General features: G+C 41.0%; 1 protein-coding gene across 3 annotated transcripts in view; it reads left to right on the top strand.

Annotated features, from left to right (window-relative positions):
• Positions 1-15,054, top strand: part of Nipal2 (NIPA-like domain containing 2) — a 106,412-nt gene extending 91,358 nt beyond the window's left edge. For 2 of the 3 annotated variants that reach the window (XM_006520055.4, XM_006520056.4), the window contains 5 exons: positions 3,085-3,220; positions 5,041-5,129; positions 9,079-9,142; positions 10,186-10,280; positions 12,279-15,054. In XM_006520055.4, coding sequence (XP_006520118.1) covers positions 3,085-3,220; positions 5,041-5,129; positions 9,079-9,142; positions 10,186-10,280; positions 12,279-12,391 — 497 coding nt within the window. In that variant the 3' untranslated portion in view covers positions 12,392-15,054. The remainder of the gene's footprint in view (positions 1-3,084; positions 3,221-5,040; positions 5,130-9,078; positions 9,143-10,185; positions 10,281-12,278) is intronic. The other variant, NM_145469.5, reaches the window with a different exon arrangement.
• The last annotated feature ends 938 nt before the right edge of the window (positions 15,055-15,992 follow it).

The following is a 15,992-nucleotide window of genomic DNA, read 5'->3' as shown; positions in this document are numbered from 1 at the left end:
TTATTTTCAGAGCAATTTCTGACTGTCGATGAAATCTCAGGATAAATCTAGTGGTTTCTGTTATTTTGATGTGGTTTAGGATTGAGTTCTGTTGCACAATGTTGTCAATGACAATCTGTGACCTCATTTCCTAAAAATACAAATCTGAAGTCTCTATGCACAGTCCTCAAGGGTCAGAATGCTGGGGAATCCAGAAACACTGCCTTATTCTTAGCACACTCCAGTTGTCAAAGCAAAATTAGCAACTGAAATATTGATGGCTTTGATCAGGAGGTGTAAATTTAGTATGTAGTCACCCAGGAATCCTTATGAGTTAAAGAACTAATGTTAAACTGAGTGTCAGATATCAAACACTGGAATGAGCAGGATGCTAGAAAAGTGTGTGGCACGATGAAAGGAATGTGTGTTTGTGGTTGGTGATTAAGAAAGAAATAGAGGAAATAGAAAGAGGAAATAGAAAGACTACCATACACCATACATTGTGAAGACTGGCATGGTGACAGGCTGATTCAGAAGCCTCCACACAGCTGTCAACACAGTGATCCCCTCCAGGTGACTTTCCACAGAGATAGGCAGAATGACGGGCAGATTTATGTTCAAGAAAATTCACTACAGCCTCATTTTAACAGTAAGAAGAAAAAAAATGATTCAGTCTAAATATCCAAGAATAGAAAATTGTCAAAATAAATTATACACCTCATACAAAGGCATTCTTGACAGCCAACAAAAGGCTTTAGAATGCTTCGTGGCACAGAAAATACTTAATGGTGATGGAAAATAGGCTCCTAAGTGGTGTAAATGGTATGAGTCACATGTTGTGATATATTCTTCCTTGGAAAAGGTAAGGTAATGATGTGCCCAAATATTAAGAAATGACTTGAAGGTGAGTATTAAGATAACAGTTGATTTTTTTTCTCCTTTCCAAGTAGGTCTGCATTTTATAATCTTTTAAATGAACATGTGTACTTTTGTAGATATTTTTTTAATTTAAATTTTATTATACTCGCAGTGTCATAAATCACAACTGATAGTATCTTAATGTTTTCCAGCCATCTTTCCTTGCATGCATAGGTCTCTAATGTACATTACATTGATACTGTGTCACAATTTTGAATTTCAACCTATTCTCATTAGTCACCCTCCCCTAGCCCAAAAACCATAGCAAAACCAAGTACTTTATAGTACTGAGCACCAGCCAGGAAATAAGTTGCAGAGTTACAGAAATAGCAGCTATCTATAAATCCCAATGTGAGATCAATTACAGAAGGTGTCGGGTCTTTAGCACCTTTGTAAAGAATTCTTGTTTTGTTTGTTTCTTCTTCCCCTTCCTCCTCTTCACCCTCCTCTTCCTCTTCCTCCTCCTCTTCTTCCTTCTCTTCCTCCTCTTCCTCCTCCTCCTCCTTTTCTTCTTCTAAATGGAACAGTGGGTTCAATGCTTTTTTTTTTTTTTTTACTAATTACCCTCTGTGAGACCTGGCTGTCCAGACCACAGGGCTCTTGGCACACAGTGCTGCAGTTTCATTCAGTGTTTCAGGAGGAATTTCGAGTCCCTAAACAGCTGAACAACAAACTTAACCACCAAGTGACATACAGATCTCTACACAGCTTAGAATCTGTAGATCAGCTATGTGCTGTCTTAATCAGTCTGATATGACATCTGACATCTATAAACAGGTCAGGCAAAGACTTCCAGATGGAGTGCTCATTTAGAATTTATCTCATATCTCCTCTAATAATTATGACTTTTAGTTGAAAGTAAATGCCTAGTTTTTAAGTATTCTTCCAATTATAGATTATCTTCAGAATTAGAAAAATGAAATTATGGAGGTTCTTTACCTATTTTTAATCTATTCTTTATATGTTTATATGATCTTTTTAAAAGCTAAAAGGGAAAACTTCCTGATATATTATGACCATGTAAGCCAATGGTAATACAGAAGTATTCTATCACGTCACCTTTTGGCTTATAATTGTTTGATTTCATGTAAAAGTTACTTGTGAATTTTCTTTTTTATGTGCAGTGTGTCTGTGTTTGTTCATGCATGTGCCTTGCTCCTGTGAGTGTGTGAGACAGACTGAGGCTGACTTTGATAAGTCTTCCTCAATTGCTTCTCCACCTTTTTGAGACAATCTCATTGAACCTGAACTGTTTCAGCTAGGTTGGCTGGCCAGGAAGCTCCAGGACCCACTGTCTACACCACCCCAGCCCTAGCAGTATGATGACAGATGCACACTCAGATCCAAACTCAGATCCTGTGTTTACACAGCAAGCATTTCACCACTGAGCCATCTCCCCAGCCCTACTTGAGAATTTTCTATGGATTTCAGCTAAAGTATGAAATTGTTTGCAACTTAATTTCAAAGGGCCTAAGACAGATAGAAAGCACTGGATTCCTATAGAAATGTGAGAAGAAACTGCACACTGGTCTGACAGCCCACACCTAATCTGTCTTTCTTAATTGTCCTATGAAAAGTTTGTTCTCACCAGAGTCCCTCCTCAGAACAGAAAATCAGTAGCTGCAGCTATGTGTCATAGTTATGGTTCAGTCTGAGAAATGAATATCAGTTCTGGTCCTGTTCCTCTTGATTATCTTTTTCAGAAAGAAAAGAGCAAGGTCTAAGCATTACTAAAAAAGTCTTAGCATAACCCTCTGTAAATTCGGGGTATTCAGGAAGTCGCTTCATGTCCTGTCTCCTTGTCTATTTATCTTTGAACTTTTCCATCTTTTGTCACTTTCCCTTTAAAGCTGCATTAGCACTCTGACCTCTTTCTTGCCTTCATTGCTTATGCCTTTTCCACCTACTAGTGATGACCGTCTCCATGGTATCCTTCCACAGGCAGGGCTTGAAGTGAGTACCTTGCTCCAGAAGATGAAGGCACCGGGTTCCATAGCAAACCCAGCAGAACTCTATGCGTGTGTGTGTGTGTGTGTGTGTGTGTGTGTGTGTGTGTGTGTGTCCCTGTACCCTCACAAACATTGTTCTGAAACCCTAACTGGCACATTTGTTACTCCAGCAAGCAAACTTAAGATATATATCTGTGTCTTCTGTCTCAGATGTGTATTTTGTGTTTTTATCTTCTAGCCTCATTGACTGTGATTTCTGTGAAGGCTGTCTCAGGCATGATCACTCTTTCTGTGACGGGTAAAATGCAGCTAACTTATGCCATCTTCTACATCATGCTTGTCATCATGATAGCCTCTTGCGTTTTCCAAGTCAAGTAAGTCAGTGTCTATAAATTCCATGGCCTTTCAGACTTCCTGTGATTCTCTGTGCACTGGCTTAGAAAATAATCGAGCTGAAATACAATGGGTCTCCCAAGCTGTAGGACGACCAGCTCGTCCAGACCCAGCATTACTTTCTTCTTCCTTCCAGTCATTAATTTGTACTGAGCACTGCCTTTGTGTCTTATACATTCTAAGTGCGGCAGTGATCCAGCTAAGTGTGCTTGATGCTTCCCTGATGCTCCTCTGCTTGTAATTAATACCCATCTTACACAGGTTGTCATTAGCAATAAATCAAAGGGGCAGGTCCACATCCATGGTTCCACTCTAAATATAGAAATGCATGGACCCCTCCCCTCCGTCTCTTAGCTCATGCTCATTAATTACCTAGAGATGGACAAAACCAGACATTTGGCCTGGAGGAAAACCCTTTCCGCGGAACTTTGTATCTTTGGCCAGAGTTTCCTTCATACCCATGGGATTTCAGAATGATTGTTTCATGTTTCTCTTGGGCCCTAATACTAGTGACATGAAACCTTTTTAATTCCTGTACCCCCTCCCCTCCATCTGCTTCAGTCACTCTCCCTACTTGCATGTTGTGATTGAATCTCTGCCTGCTAGGCTCTTAAGAGTGAGCCACAGAGTTCATCCCAAAATGCTATGCAGAAGCATCATCCCTGTGCCCAGAAGGTGCCAGAGCTCAAGCTGCTAATGAGGAGGGCTGGTCCTACAGATGGCAGCGAGCTCTAAGTCTTGTGGGTTGTGAGGCCTGGGTCACTTCCTAAGCCTGAGCATGTTTATCATACTTGAATATTGCTATTCTGCCTTCTGAATCAGCGGTACCACAACAGCGCCTGTGGGGTTTAGTTATTAGTCTCATTATCCTTATACCACAGTTCATCAATTTAAAGGTAGACACAGCTGAAGGAAGACTGCATCCTATCAACCTTATTTAACTCTCTCCACCATCACAAAGTAAAAATGTAGTCTTCCACCTTAATTCCCATTAAAATTGCTGAGGAGGTTCGTTTAGACAAGTGTATTCACACACACACACACACACACACACACACGCACGCACGCACGCACGCACACGCACGCACGCACGCACGCACGCACCCCAGCACATGCACACACACTAGCTTTATCCACAAACCTCTTTTTTTTTTTTTCAGTTATTCTAGCCATCTGTAGCTCCTTGCTGGATCACAAGTCATCGAGTCACTTGCCCCACCTAACATCAGAGCTTTTGAAACCTCCCAGGTGATGCCCACGCAAAGCACTGCTTTGTCTCTGCTGGAGCTGCATTCCCACACAGCCAGTGTGGGGACATGAGTTCCTGATGGTGGCCGCAGCCCCCACATGTGCTCTGCAGCTGGAGCAGCGAGGGTTGCTTTTGAAATGTTAAACATTCTTTTGCTTCTCCATCTCCTTTCTTGGCATGTGGCATGTTAGTGGATGGCTATATGTTCCCAGATATGATATTTAACAGATTCTCGCATCTATCTTAATGAATCAACCCCAGTGTGATACTGGTCCAGCAGCTTGAATCACTTCCAACTCAAACTTCTGTGGCCTTACAATATGATTAATTGCTTTTCATTGTTACTGCTGTTGGTTTAAACAGACCATAAAAGCTGACATCTGATCTCATGCATCAGATGTGTCTAAGCTATGACTGCTGACTGGAGTGCCCTCTCACTACACTTCCTGTCCCTTTGTAGTTGTAGCTGCAGAGCATACATTTCTTGAAGTTATTGTTAGCTATTGCTGAGCGCTGCTAACCCAGAGCTTTGGTAAATGCCATCTTCCATAGGTTCCTGAATCAAGCCACAGAACTCTACACAATGACCACAGTGGTGCCAGTCAACCATGTTTTCTTTACAACCAGCGCCATCATCGCAGGTGAGTTCTGGCTTTCCACATTCCACCACAAGTACAAGATGATCTCAGAGTCAAAGAAGGGAACAAGGAAGCTTTGGGAGCCTATGTCCCCAACCTGCAGCCAGCATCTGACTTCCTCCATACTCCTCTCCTTTGTGTGAATGCTCCCTGGTATTCTCTGCTTCCTGAGGCAGCTCAATGCTGTTTGGAATGACTCTCATTAAACGAATGTTCTAATGACATTGGCGTTCAAATGAGTTTCCTTATGAGTTCAAGATACTCACTGTGTTCTGCTTTCTCGGGTCTTCTGCTTGCAGCTCCTTCTATTCAAAGTGACTGAAAATTCCTTTTAAGTCTTGCCTCCAGGCCAAACACCCCCAATTCTCTAAACTCATCCCTCTGTGCCCCTCATCACTTTAATGAAAGAATGGGGTCCCTGCCCTAGTTTACCATTGCGAGGAAGGCATGACAAACTTGTGCATTTGCTATGTCCTCTCTTACAGCTCTTATATTTTAATGAATACTTTTTACATTGCAGAGATAGTAATGTTACAAAGAACAAACTTAAAATTTGGTCCAAATCAAAATATAATAGATTCAACTAAATCATTTATAAGTTTGATAATGATAGGTCCTGGCTCAGTAGCTTATTGATGTATTTGCCATTTTCTCATCAGGCTACTGATATACAGTCAGCCTCCTGCCTCTGCATCCCCTGTGCTGGGATCACAGATGTGTGCTACCAGGCCCAGCCCAGTGAACAGCTTCTTGAAATAATTTATACAACCTCTGTTTCCCAAATAAATATTGAATCTTGAAGAAATGCTTTTAAAAAAGATTATATCCCAAGGCATCTTTTTTTTTTTAAGTGTCTAGTGCTTTCTGGGAACAGTCGGTGAGAAAATACTGTGTGTTGGTACATCCTAGAATTATCTGAAAGTTAAAATAAACAAAAAGTTACAGGCATGGCATACAGTTTAATAATCAATATACAGAAAAATATAAAAAAAAAAAATAATGTAGCTCCCCGAACAGAAGGTTCTTCAGCTAACAGGGCTGATATAATGCTCAGGACATTGAGCAAATGGTGATTAGGAGTGCTGGAACTTTCTGGAAATGATAACATTCATCTGATGCTATCATGTAGAATGACAGTTAAGCCTTTCACTGGCCATCTCCTCCCCACAACACAAGGTATAGCATAAAGTTGAAGTGACACCATTTTCTTCCTACTGAGTTATTACATGTGGCTGTATTACAGCAGCCAGCAAGGACAAGGCCGCATGGTCATAGGCACCCTCATGGGCCTGAGGAGGTAGGTCGGCTCTCCCAGAACTGAATCTCATGGAATTTATCAAGGACCTTAAAAAAGTTCCTTCTCTGCTTCTACAAGTCAACAGCAAAACCACAAGTGACCTGTTTTTAAACTGGGCAACGAACCTAAGTGGTTCTGCAAAGAAAATATATGTTTGCCAACAAGCAAATGAAAATGTTCATCAGAAATCATCAAGTAAATAAAATGAGATGCCTCTTCACAGCCTTTAGGGTAATGTCTATTTGGGGCTTGGTTTTTGTTTTTTTGTTTTTTTGTTTTTTGGGTTTTGTTTTGTTTTGTTTTGTTTTTTTGGTCTTTGTTTGGAGGACAGTGTCTTTCTATGTCATCGTGGCTGGCCTAGAAATCACTTTGTAGACCAGGCTGGCCTCAAACTGACAGAGATGTGCCTCTGCCTCTCTGCCTCTCTGCCTCTCTCTCTGCCTCTGCCTCTGCCTCCTGAGTAATAGGATTAATAGAATATGCCACCATGCCCAACCAAAGATTTATTTGTTGATGTGTTTGTCTGCATATACATCTATATACTCCAGAAGAAGGAATCAGATCCAATGATACTACAGTTATAGGCAGTTGTAAGCAGCCATCTGGGTACCTGGAATTGAACTCAGGGCCTCTAGAAGAGCAGCTAATGTTCTTAACTGCAGAACAATCTCTCCAATCCTAGGGTGACCAGTATTACAAAAAAAAAAAAAAATCAAGTATCAACAAGGATATAAAACATTAGTCCTGTACCAATGGTATAAGTGAAAATATAAAATGATACATAATATGCAGTTACTCAAAATTTTTTTAAATTATTGTACAGTCCAGCAATTCTACCCCTGTGTGTGTACCCCAAAAATGAACAAAAAATTGTAGCATTGACCATAATAGTAGCCAAAAAGGAAAAACAATCCCAGGATCCATTGACAGAGGAGTGGACAGAAAATGTGTGATGAGTACATATGATAGAATACTATTCACCCCTGAAAAGGAAAAAAGATTCTGCCACTGGCCCCAGTGTTGATGAAGCAGAAGGACATTATTAAGAGAATCAAGCCAATCACAGAAAGAAAAATAGTGAGCTCATCTACTTGAGTCAAATTCATAGAAACAGAAAGAAAAACATGGAAAGGAAGAGTTGAGATGTTTGATCAGAATTTAGCTTCAAGCTTTCAAAATGAAAGAGTCATCAGATAGGATGGTACATGTTACAATATGTATATTCTAATGTGTTTTAAAATAAAAATAGAAAGTCTCTGCTCTCTAAAACAGAAGTTCCACTTCCTGAAACCCATTCTGATGACACAAAAGTTTCCTAACACTGGGGGAGCTATGCACTGAAAAGCGCAGTACTGCTTGACTAAAGAGCAGAGATACAGCTTACAAGCCCTTAGAGGAATTAACATTAGGGTGCATTGACCTAGATTAACAAAAACGTTAACATGACTACAGAGAGGTCCATTACAATACAGGGAGTGCTTGAGAAATACTCATCCATGTGAAACTCTCCAGCAGAATGGGTGTGGTGGCTCATTCTGTAAGTGGAGAGGTCAGGCTGAGACTGGCCAGCCTCTCCTAAGAGCAGGGCTCACCCTGCTCACCATGATGTCCCCAGCATGGACAGCAGCACCTCATAAAGAACAGCAAGTTTTCTCTGCTCAACTAGCAGAACTAGCAGCCCCACCTGCACGCATACAGCTGGTTTACATTATCCATGATTTAAAGATTTTCTACTTAGTAAAAGCTCTGCGCAGTGTTTGGGACTTTAAATGAAGGAATCATTGGGACTCAGAGAGAGAGAAGAGAAGCTCATCAAAACCTCTGACAGATGCGTTTCTTCCTGTGGCCTACAGGAGAAAAGCAGAGGAAGGAAATAGCTCCATGGAGAAAAATGGAGCTAGGGCAACACCAAGTTGACAGAGATTTTTCTAGTGCCCATTTGTGCATCTGGCCAGACTCTCCGAACACAGGGCACAGTCAAAGGAATAGCAGAGCTTCAGCAGGCAGCCTGGGGTAGAGCCGCCATGTCAGTGGCCTCATGATCCACTCAGACTCTCAGGGTAGGTTTACTAACTCCTGATAGGAAATGATCACTGGAGGTTTGTTTTCTTGCAAGTTCCACAGAGAAACTCTGGACTGGAAAAGGCATTTCTGTTTACAGTTCTGGGAATACAGCTTAGGCAGTAAAGTGCTTCCCATGCGAGCTGTGGCTGTGATCTCAGAGCTCACTAGCTAGCCAGCCCAGCCAAATGAGAGACCTCATCCCTAAAACCAAGGTGGTGGACAGCTCATGAGAAAAGATCCTGAGTTTATGCTCTGGCCTCTACACACACAGAGATGCATGTGCACGCATATGCCTATGCATGCACACACAAATACATGCATATATAAGCAAAAATGAAATTTCTCCTTACAAAAATACATAGGTTGTATAACATTGATAATTATATTAAACCTAAAAGCCCATGTAACTTAACTTTTGAGTACTTTAAAATGTAAAAATAGCGCACAGAGTCTTTAGATTAAAATACTGAATGTGCATTTTAGGGGAAAGCACATATAGAAAAAAAGTATTGACAATTTTTTTTAAAATAATGTGTTGCTATTATAAATTCTCTTGCCCCAAAACTAACTTTGACCTCTGATCTTCTATAGGCATCATATTTTACCAGGAATTCCTTGGTGCTGCTTTTCTCACTGTATTTATATATCTTTTTGGGTGAGTACATGTCTCAGAGGTATGGAAAGTTCTATTAGCTTTGTATATCTATGTATACCTGAACTATAGAAAATTGGAGCGTACTAGAATAAACGTATTTTTCAACTTCCCACTCTACACGATACTGTACCCTTGGCTTTGCAGCTTTTGTATCCCTTTGAGAGTTCTGAAACATTGAGGATTTTCAGTTCCAGCCAAATTGTGATAAATCCATGGATCTGTGCCCTATAGAACTCTATCAGGCCCACCTCTCCCTTGGCAACTCTTAGGTTAGATCTCTATTTGAGAAACATGGATATAAAAGGCCAAGCCTGTGGTAGATCCCTAGTTTAGGATTCAATAGCTTCAGGTTGGTACCTGCCCTTTCTGTCTTAAAGCACCCATTAGACCTCTTTTAGAGACTTGGTGGATATCACTGCTAACATTGCTGGCAAACAGAGCTAAACCTCGAAGATGTGCTGCCAATCAATAGCTGCTTCCATTGGCTCCAAGTACACCCATTAATGCTTAGCTGCTTCTTGATCTGCTATTCAGCATGACCATTGTTATGCAAACTGGAGCCTAGTCTATTTTCAACATAGGAAACCATCTATCTTAAAAATTCAATTTCATAAGACATCTGGGCGCGGCCAAACTTCTGGGGTCTGGAAACTATGACTACTCTTATGGCCAAGGACAATGAGATTTCTTAGAAAATTAAAGAATAACTTGTTTTGTACTCGTGTTGCATGCCAGTAATGGGTCTGGGCATGCATGGATAGAAAACGAGACCTAATGTCTACCCAAAGGGTTTAGAGCTTGAATTAGCCTCCAGATGGTGAAAACCTGGGGTAGAGAGTTATTGGAAACTGCCCAGCTCTCGGTTCTGCGTATAACTATTTCTGGCTGTAAGACTTACAACTAGTTTGAAGCAGTTTACCATAAGAAACGGTATATACAAAACCGGTGGAATTTATGTCATCATGTAGAAGTTAGAGCTCAGCTATTTAATATCATGAGCTGTTTCAGTATTCCTGTGTTCTTTATTAATGTATTTCTTACAGGTGCTTTCTGTCATTCCTTGGAGTATTTTTAGTGACAAGAAATAGAGAAAAGGAGCATCTACAACAGTCTTTTGTTGACCTTGGGGATATTCCTGGTAAGAAAAAGATATGCATTTTTTTCTCTAATGTATACTAGATTATCCTTGGGCCTGAGATGGCTCAGTGGGTAAAAGTGCTTGCCACCAAGCCTGATGACATGAGTTTGTTTCCTCAGACCCACATGGTGGAAGGAGATAACCAACTTCCCACAGTGTTCTCACCTCTATGCATGCATATGTACACACACAAATACATGTACATTTTTAAATACAAAAAAAAATGTATCCTTAGAAATTAATTATTGTCTAGAATGAAAGGAAAGGCCATCTAGAGACTGTCATACCTGGGGATCCATCTCATATACAGTCACCAAACCTGGATGCTATTGTAGATGCCGGAAAGTGCTTGCTGAGGGAAGCCTAATATGGCTGTCTACTGAGAGGCTCTGCCAGAGCCTGACATACAGAGGCAGATGCTCACAGCCAACCATTGGACTGATCACAGGGTCCGGATGGAGGAGTTGGAGAAGGGACTGAAGGAGCTAAGGAGGTTTGCAGTCCTGGGGGGAGCAACAGTGTCAACTAGTCAGATCTCCCAGAGCTCCCAGGGACTGGACCACCAACCAAAGATGGAGGGACCCATGGCTCCAGCCACATATGTGGCAGAGGATGGCCTTGTTGGACATCAGTGGTAGGAGCAGTCTTTGGGCCTGAGGGTGTTCAATGCCCCAGTTTAAAGGAATGCCAGGGAGGGAATACAGGCGTGGGTAGGTGAGTGGAAGAGGACCCTCATAGAGGCAGGGGGAGGGGTATGGGGTAGGGGGCTTCTGAAGAAGAGACCTGAAAAGGGGAAAATGTTTGAAATGTAAATAAAGAAATATCCAGTTTAAAAAGAGAGAGAGAGAGAGTAGTTAACCAACACACACAAAGAAAGAAATTAATCAATGTCAGCATTATTTGGGGTATTAACATAAAAAACAAAATTTTTGCCTCAAGAAGTGTGTTTACTGATGAAGCTCTGGGAGGTGTAGTGTTGGCAGTCTATCTATGCAACTGTTGAAGTGACCAGGCTTCTTTGATGTGGGTTACCTGGTGGATCTCTTTATTGGGTTTCCTTAAAGAGTCAATGGACATGAATGCATGGGGAATGGCAGATGCCCGACACCTATGACCCTTTGATAGGACGTCCAGGGACTGAGCATCACTCTTGAGGAAGGCTGAGGCAGCTGCTCTTGCAGATTGAGTCAATGAGTATCATTTTCTCAATGCTCATTTCCACTGAGAAACAACTCACCTTGGGTGTGTAGAGTACACAACAGAAGCAAAATCAACCTGTGTTTCCTGTCCTCCCAGCTTCAGCCAGCCATTCATTCCTAGCTCTTTGAGGGATTCGAGGTCATCTACAAGTTGCTGTGGAATAGAAGATAGTTCTTTCCACCATTCTATTAATGTTGTGCCTTTAAAACCAGAATTGTTTCTCTAAGATTGACGAATGGAGGCCGAGGAAACGTGTTTGGTATTCTTTGCCGTGAGAGCTACCTCATCAACACAGTGACAGAACAGACGTTTGTAACAACGATGCTTAGTATGGCTTGCTTAAAACTGCTTTTGGGGTAGGGGAGGAAATAAAAATGCTGGAAAATAAAATGATTTTTTTTTGTTTGGTTTTAAACTATTTTCTACTTCACAAAGCCTCATGTCTAGGACCGGCAATGGCTTTTAAAGCTCCTGGTCCATAATGTTTTCCTGTGCTGTTATATGGACAGCAGTGTCTGGAGATGAGTGAGTAAGTTATGTGACTTTCCTGATTGTTCCAACCTGTTCTATGCCCAGTACAGGGTGGGCACACATCATGTAGATGGGCATGTGACCACGTGACAAGGGCTATGAGATTTCTGTGGGACTTTCTTCCTTGACATTTTACCTTTTTCATTGAGAGGATAACCACATAGTATTTTTTAAAGGCATAAAATGTGGCCAGAACTGAAGAGAAATTATTAGGACATTTTTATCTTTAAGCGCTCCAAAGGTCTTTTGTGATTATTATCTCCACAGGGAAACAAATGTTGGACAAAGTACAACCAGATTCAAATGGCTTATCCTATGGAACCTTGCCTGATGGAGGCGACTCAACAAGGGGCCAATGTGGAGAGAAGAAAGAATCCTAGGTTGACAAGAGGGATGGCTGTTGGCCTGCTATTCAATACCACCTTTTAAAGGATTGCACATGTTCGTTCTGTGTCAGCAGCTATTTCATGCTGACATGTGTGCACATTAGATTCACTTCTTTCCCCCACTGTGGACAATCAGAGCCTTCCTAATCTCTAACAGTCTAATGCTTTCATGGAATGTAACTGCGAGTGCTCCCCACACCCTGCATCTCTCCCTAGCAATCATCTAGCTGGATCTTAACGAGAGCCTGGCTGCTGGAACAAGAATGTCACACAAAAATGTGCACTAGAGATCTGGCCATAGAAGGCAGAGGTTGCTTCTCCATGTGGCTTGCAGAATCTGCTTGTTGGCTTTAAAAACACCCTCTCACACTACAACCTTAGTCTTTAAAGGAAGATTCGATGTGCTTGTCCTTGGGCGCCTTCTATGAACCTCTCTTAAGGAACTGACTCCTTTTTCCCTGTTGTATGGCAAGTCACTGTCTCAGCCAATTCTGTTAAAAATCTTCCTTTGAAAATAAAGAGCCTCATTACAAAATTGAGTTTACAGGGGTGTTCTGTGATGGCATCTGCTAAAAACTCTAAGGCTGCTAGTGACATTCTATAGGGGGAGCATTTACGACATATGACTGTGCTCACCTCTGAGGCATATAGACTACAATTCAAACCACACACATATTATCACGGTCTCTGCATGAGTAAAGTGTTAAAATAGCTAAAACTCTAGAATGGTAGCATTTTCTCCAGCCTTATGTCCTCTTATATTTACACAGAAACTCAAGAAAAACTTTGTCATATGACTTAAATTGTTACACATCCTATACTTTTATTAGTGGGTTTCTATATCTTAACTTATGATACAAGTCTCAAAATGGTATTTAGTTTCTTAAGATATTTATGCTGCACACCATTTCTTCCCCCCCCCCCCCCGGCCCCCAGCCCTCTAAACTTTGCTCCTTTTTCTAGAAAAGGAAAATCAGAGTTAGAGAAGTGGGTTTCAGCTCCTTGAATCTGGCCATAGAATATGGCCATGAGGTAAAACCTGAGCGTAGGTGGCCTGTGTCCCCATGACTGTGACCACCTGCCATGTCTAACACAATGGTTTCTCCTTATGCTTGTGGGCCTGAGTACCAGAGACTTTCCACAAAGATCTCTGGCCAGGCCTGGTGCGAGGGTTCCAGTAAAGGGAATCGAATGTGGGCAGGGAGGGGACAAATTTATTGTAACCAAATAAGAAGGCTCATCCTTAATGATATTTTAAAGCCTCAGGTCACTCAAACCAGGTCACTCAAGAATGGTGTTTGTGCATGGTGCTAAACCCAAAGCTAATGAAATACTAACCTGAACTATTTCTAGTCTTTTAATTTTTCCTATTATAACCTGAGCTCCCGACCAAACTGGAATATCCCAAAGCCCACGCATAGTTTCTGAACTCTGGATAGCTGTCAGCAATTCCTCCACCTTGAAAATTATCCATTGATCTAGCTGCTACAGTCATATAATTAACAATGTTTTACTGGGTGGGGGCAGTGTGTTGGCTCTGAGAGGCTCAGCTATGTTATAGATCCAGTGCCTTGAACTATGGGTTTCTAGTAAATCTTGACATTGGTTTCAAAAACTGGGAAAAGGGTTTTACTTGAGCTATAGGACCATATTCGTAGCTACAGCACCTAGTTGTGAGCACTGTAGAATTTTACAGAGAGAAGCTTAACAATGGTTTGTTTGTACCCTCCAACATTTATACTGAAGGAATACTTGAAGAAAAGAAATTTATGCAATACAGTGATGCTTTTGAAATCAAGATTACACATATAATGTATTCAGACCTAGTTTCACTGAATATGGTGCACCAAACCAAGGTGAAAAGAAGTGTTAGTCTACTGACTTATAGGATGTTTTGTTCGTCTTTCTCTGTAGTACTTAGTGCCTGACAACCAAAGCCATCCCATTCCTTCTGGCATTGTAAGCTGGGAACCCTTGGCCAACATTTGGCTCATCTGACTATTTGTCTAGACCAAGGACGAGCGAACTTTTTTAGTAAAGACTTACGAAGTAAATATTTGAGGGTTTGTGTTGTCCATATGGTATCTGTCCCCCACTACTCAGCTGTTCCATAATAGCATAAATGTAGCCATGGACAATATGTAAACAAACAATGAATGTACATCAGCAGTTATTAAAAACAAACAAAAAACAAAAAATAGTAACCAATCTATGTCTGTACTTTGCCAAGCTCTGGTCTAAGCTCTTTTCACTTCACTATGCAACTGATTTTTCTTTTTTCTTGGGCACTGGATAGCTAAAAAGTAAAACATTGACGATTCTTGGTTTGTGACAAATCAGATACTTGATATTTACATTAAGATCATTTTGCTTATATGAGAAATAAATGTATTTGTTTTGAGTTTATTCTCAGAGTCCAACTGTGTCTCTTTGTAAAGCAGTGTTTCTTTTACAGATACCACTAAGCATGCTGGAAGAATTTCTCCAGTCTCATGCACCACGTTGATAATAATTTTGGGAGCTATCTCTCATGCAGTTGACTAACACACAGATCTCTCAGGTCTGACAGCTGAGTTTAAATGCTTGCTTACCCTGTGCTACAATACTTTCGTTACAAAAAATCCCTTGAAAACTAATAAAGTAAGTTTTTTTTTCAAGCAAAGATTCAGAATGTGTTCATTACAAACACACAACAACAATAACATATATAGCCCTAGGGTTTCTGTTCTGTAGTGGAAAAAGAAAAAAAAAGAGGCAGATTGTGTAAATGAGGACAATTTCATTGCTACTCAAGAGTGATGTGACAGCATCTAAGTTTGGCTCTAAAGGAAGGAGTGTGATGGTGGACATAGCCGAAAGGAAGGGAAATATTGAGCTGAGCTCCTGAGGCCACTCTGGTCTCCAGACACACAGCACACCACAATACTGATGATACACACTCAGCCACTTTGAAGGCTGCCTCTGGGATGACAATTTGATAGTGATATAAAGGATATAAATATACCAGTTTGCCTTATGCAAACTCTGAGGCTTGTAATTAGGGCCATCTGTGAACAAGCAACTACAAACCTAATGTATGAGTCTGGCACCTGTCAATACTTCCCCCAAATCCAGCCTTTTTACTATAAAAAAGTTGTCCCTTTTATAATGACATATAAGTGGGATCATAGAATAAAAAGCATTTGAGCCTGACTTCTTTCATTTCTTAGCACACATTTATCTTCCCTTCATGTCCTTCATAGTTTCATAGTCTTTCAGTAAGATTGCTAGATTAAACACCACACGTTTTGTAGTGCTAAGAGCTCAAAACTGAACCTAGCATGTTTGTGTGAGGAATTCTGAGACAGTTTCTAATCGTTAGACTCATCAACAGTCTAGCTCTTGTTAAGCCATCTAGAAAAAAAGAAATAAAGTAATCCACACATACACAGTTTCAAATATAGACCAGTTTGGGGCTTTTGAACACAGTGCTTTAAAATAGTGCTTTAGCAATTGTGGCAAATAGAAGGAAGGGCCTTCCAACCCAGGAATCCTTGTGCCTGCCACCTTTCCTATCGCCCTGAGAGTACCACACAACACACTGTCCTGTGCCAAG

The sequence above is a fragment of the Mus musculus genome, chromosome 15 (genome assembly GCF_000001635.26).
Source record: "Mus musculus strain C57BL/6J chromosome 15, GRCm38.p6 C57BL/6J".
NCBI classification, from domain to species: domain Eukaryota; kingdom Metazoa; phylum Chordata; class Mammalia; order Rodentia; family Muridae; genus Mus; species Mus musculus.
This window is presented reverse-complemented; position numbering and strand designations above follow the sequence as displayed.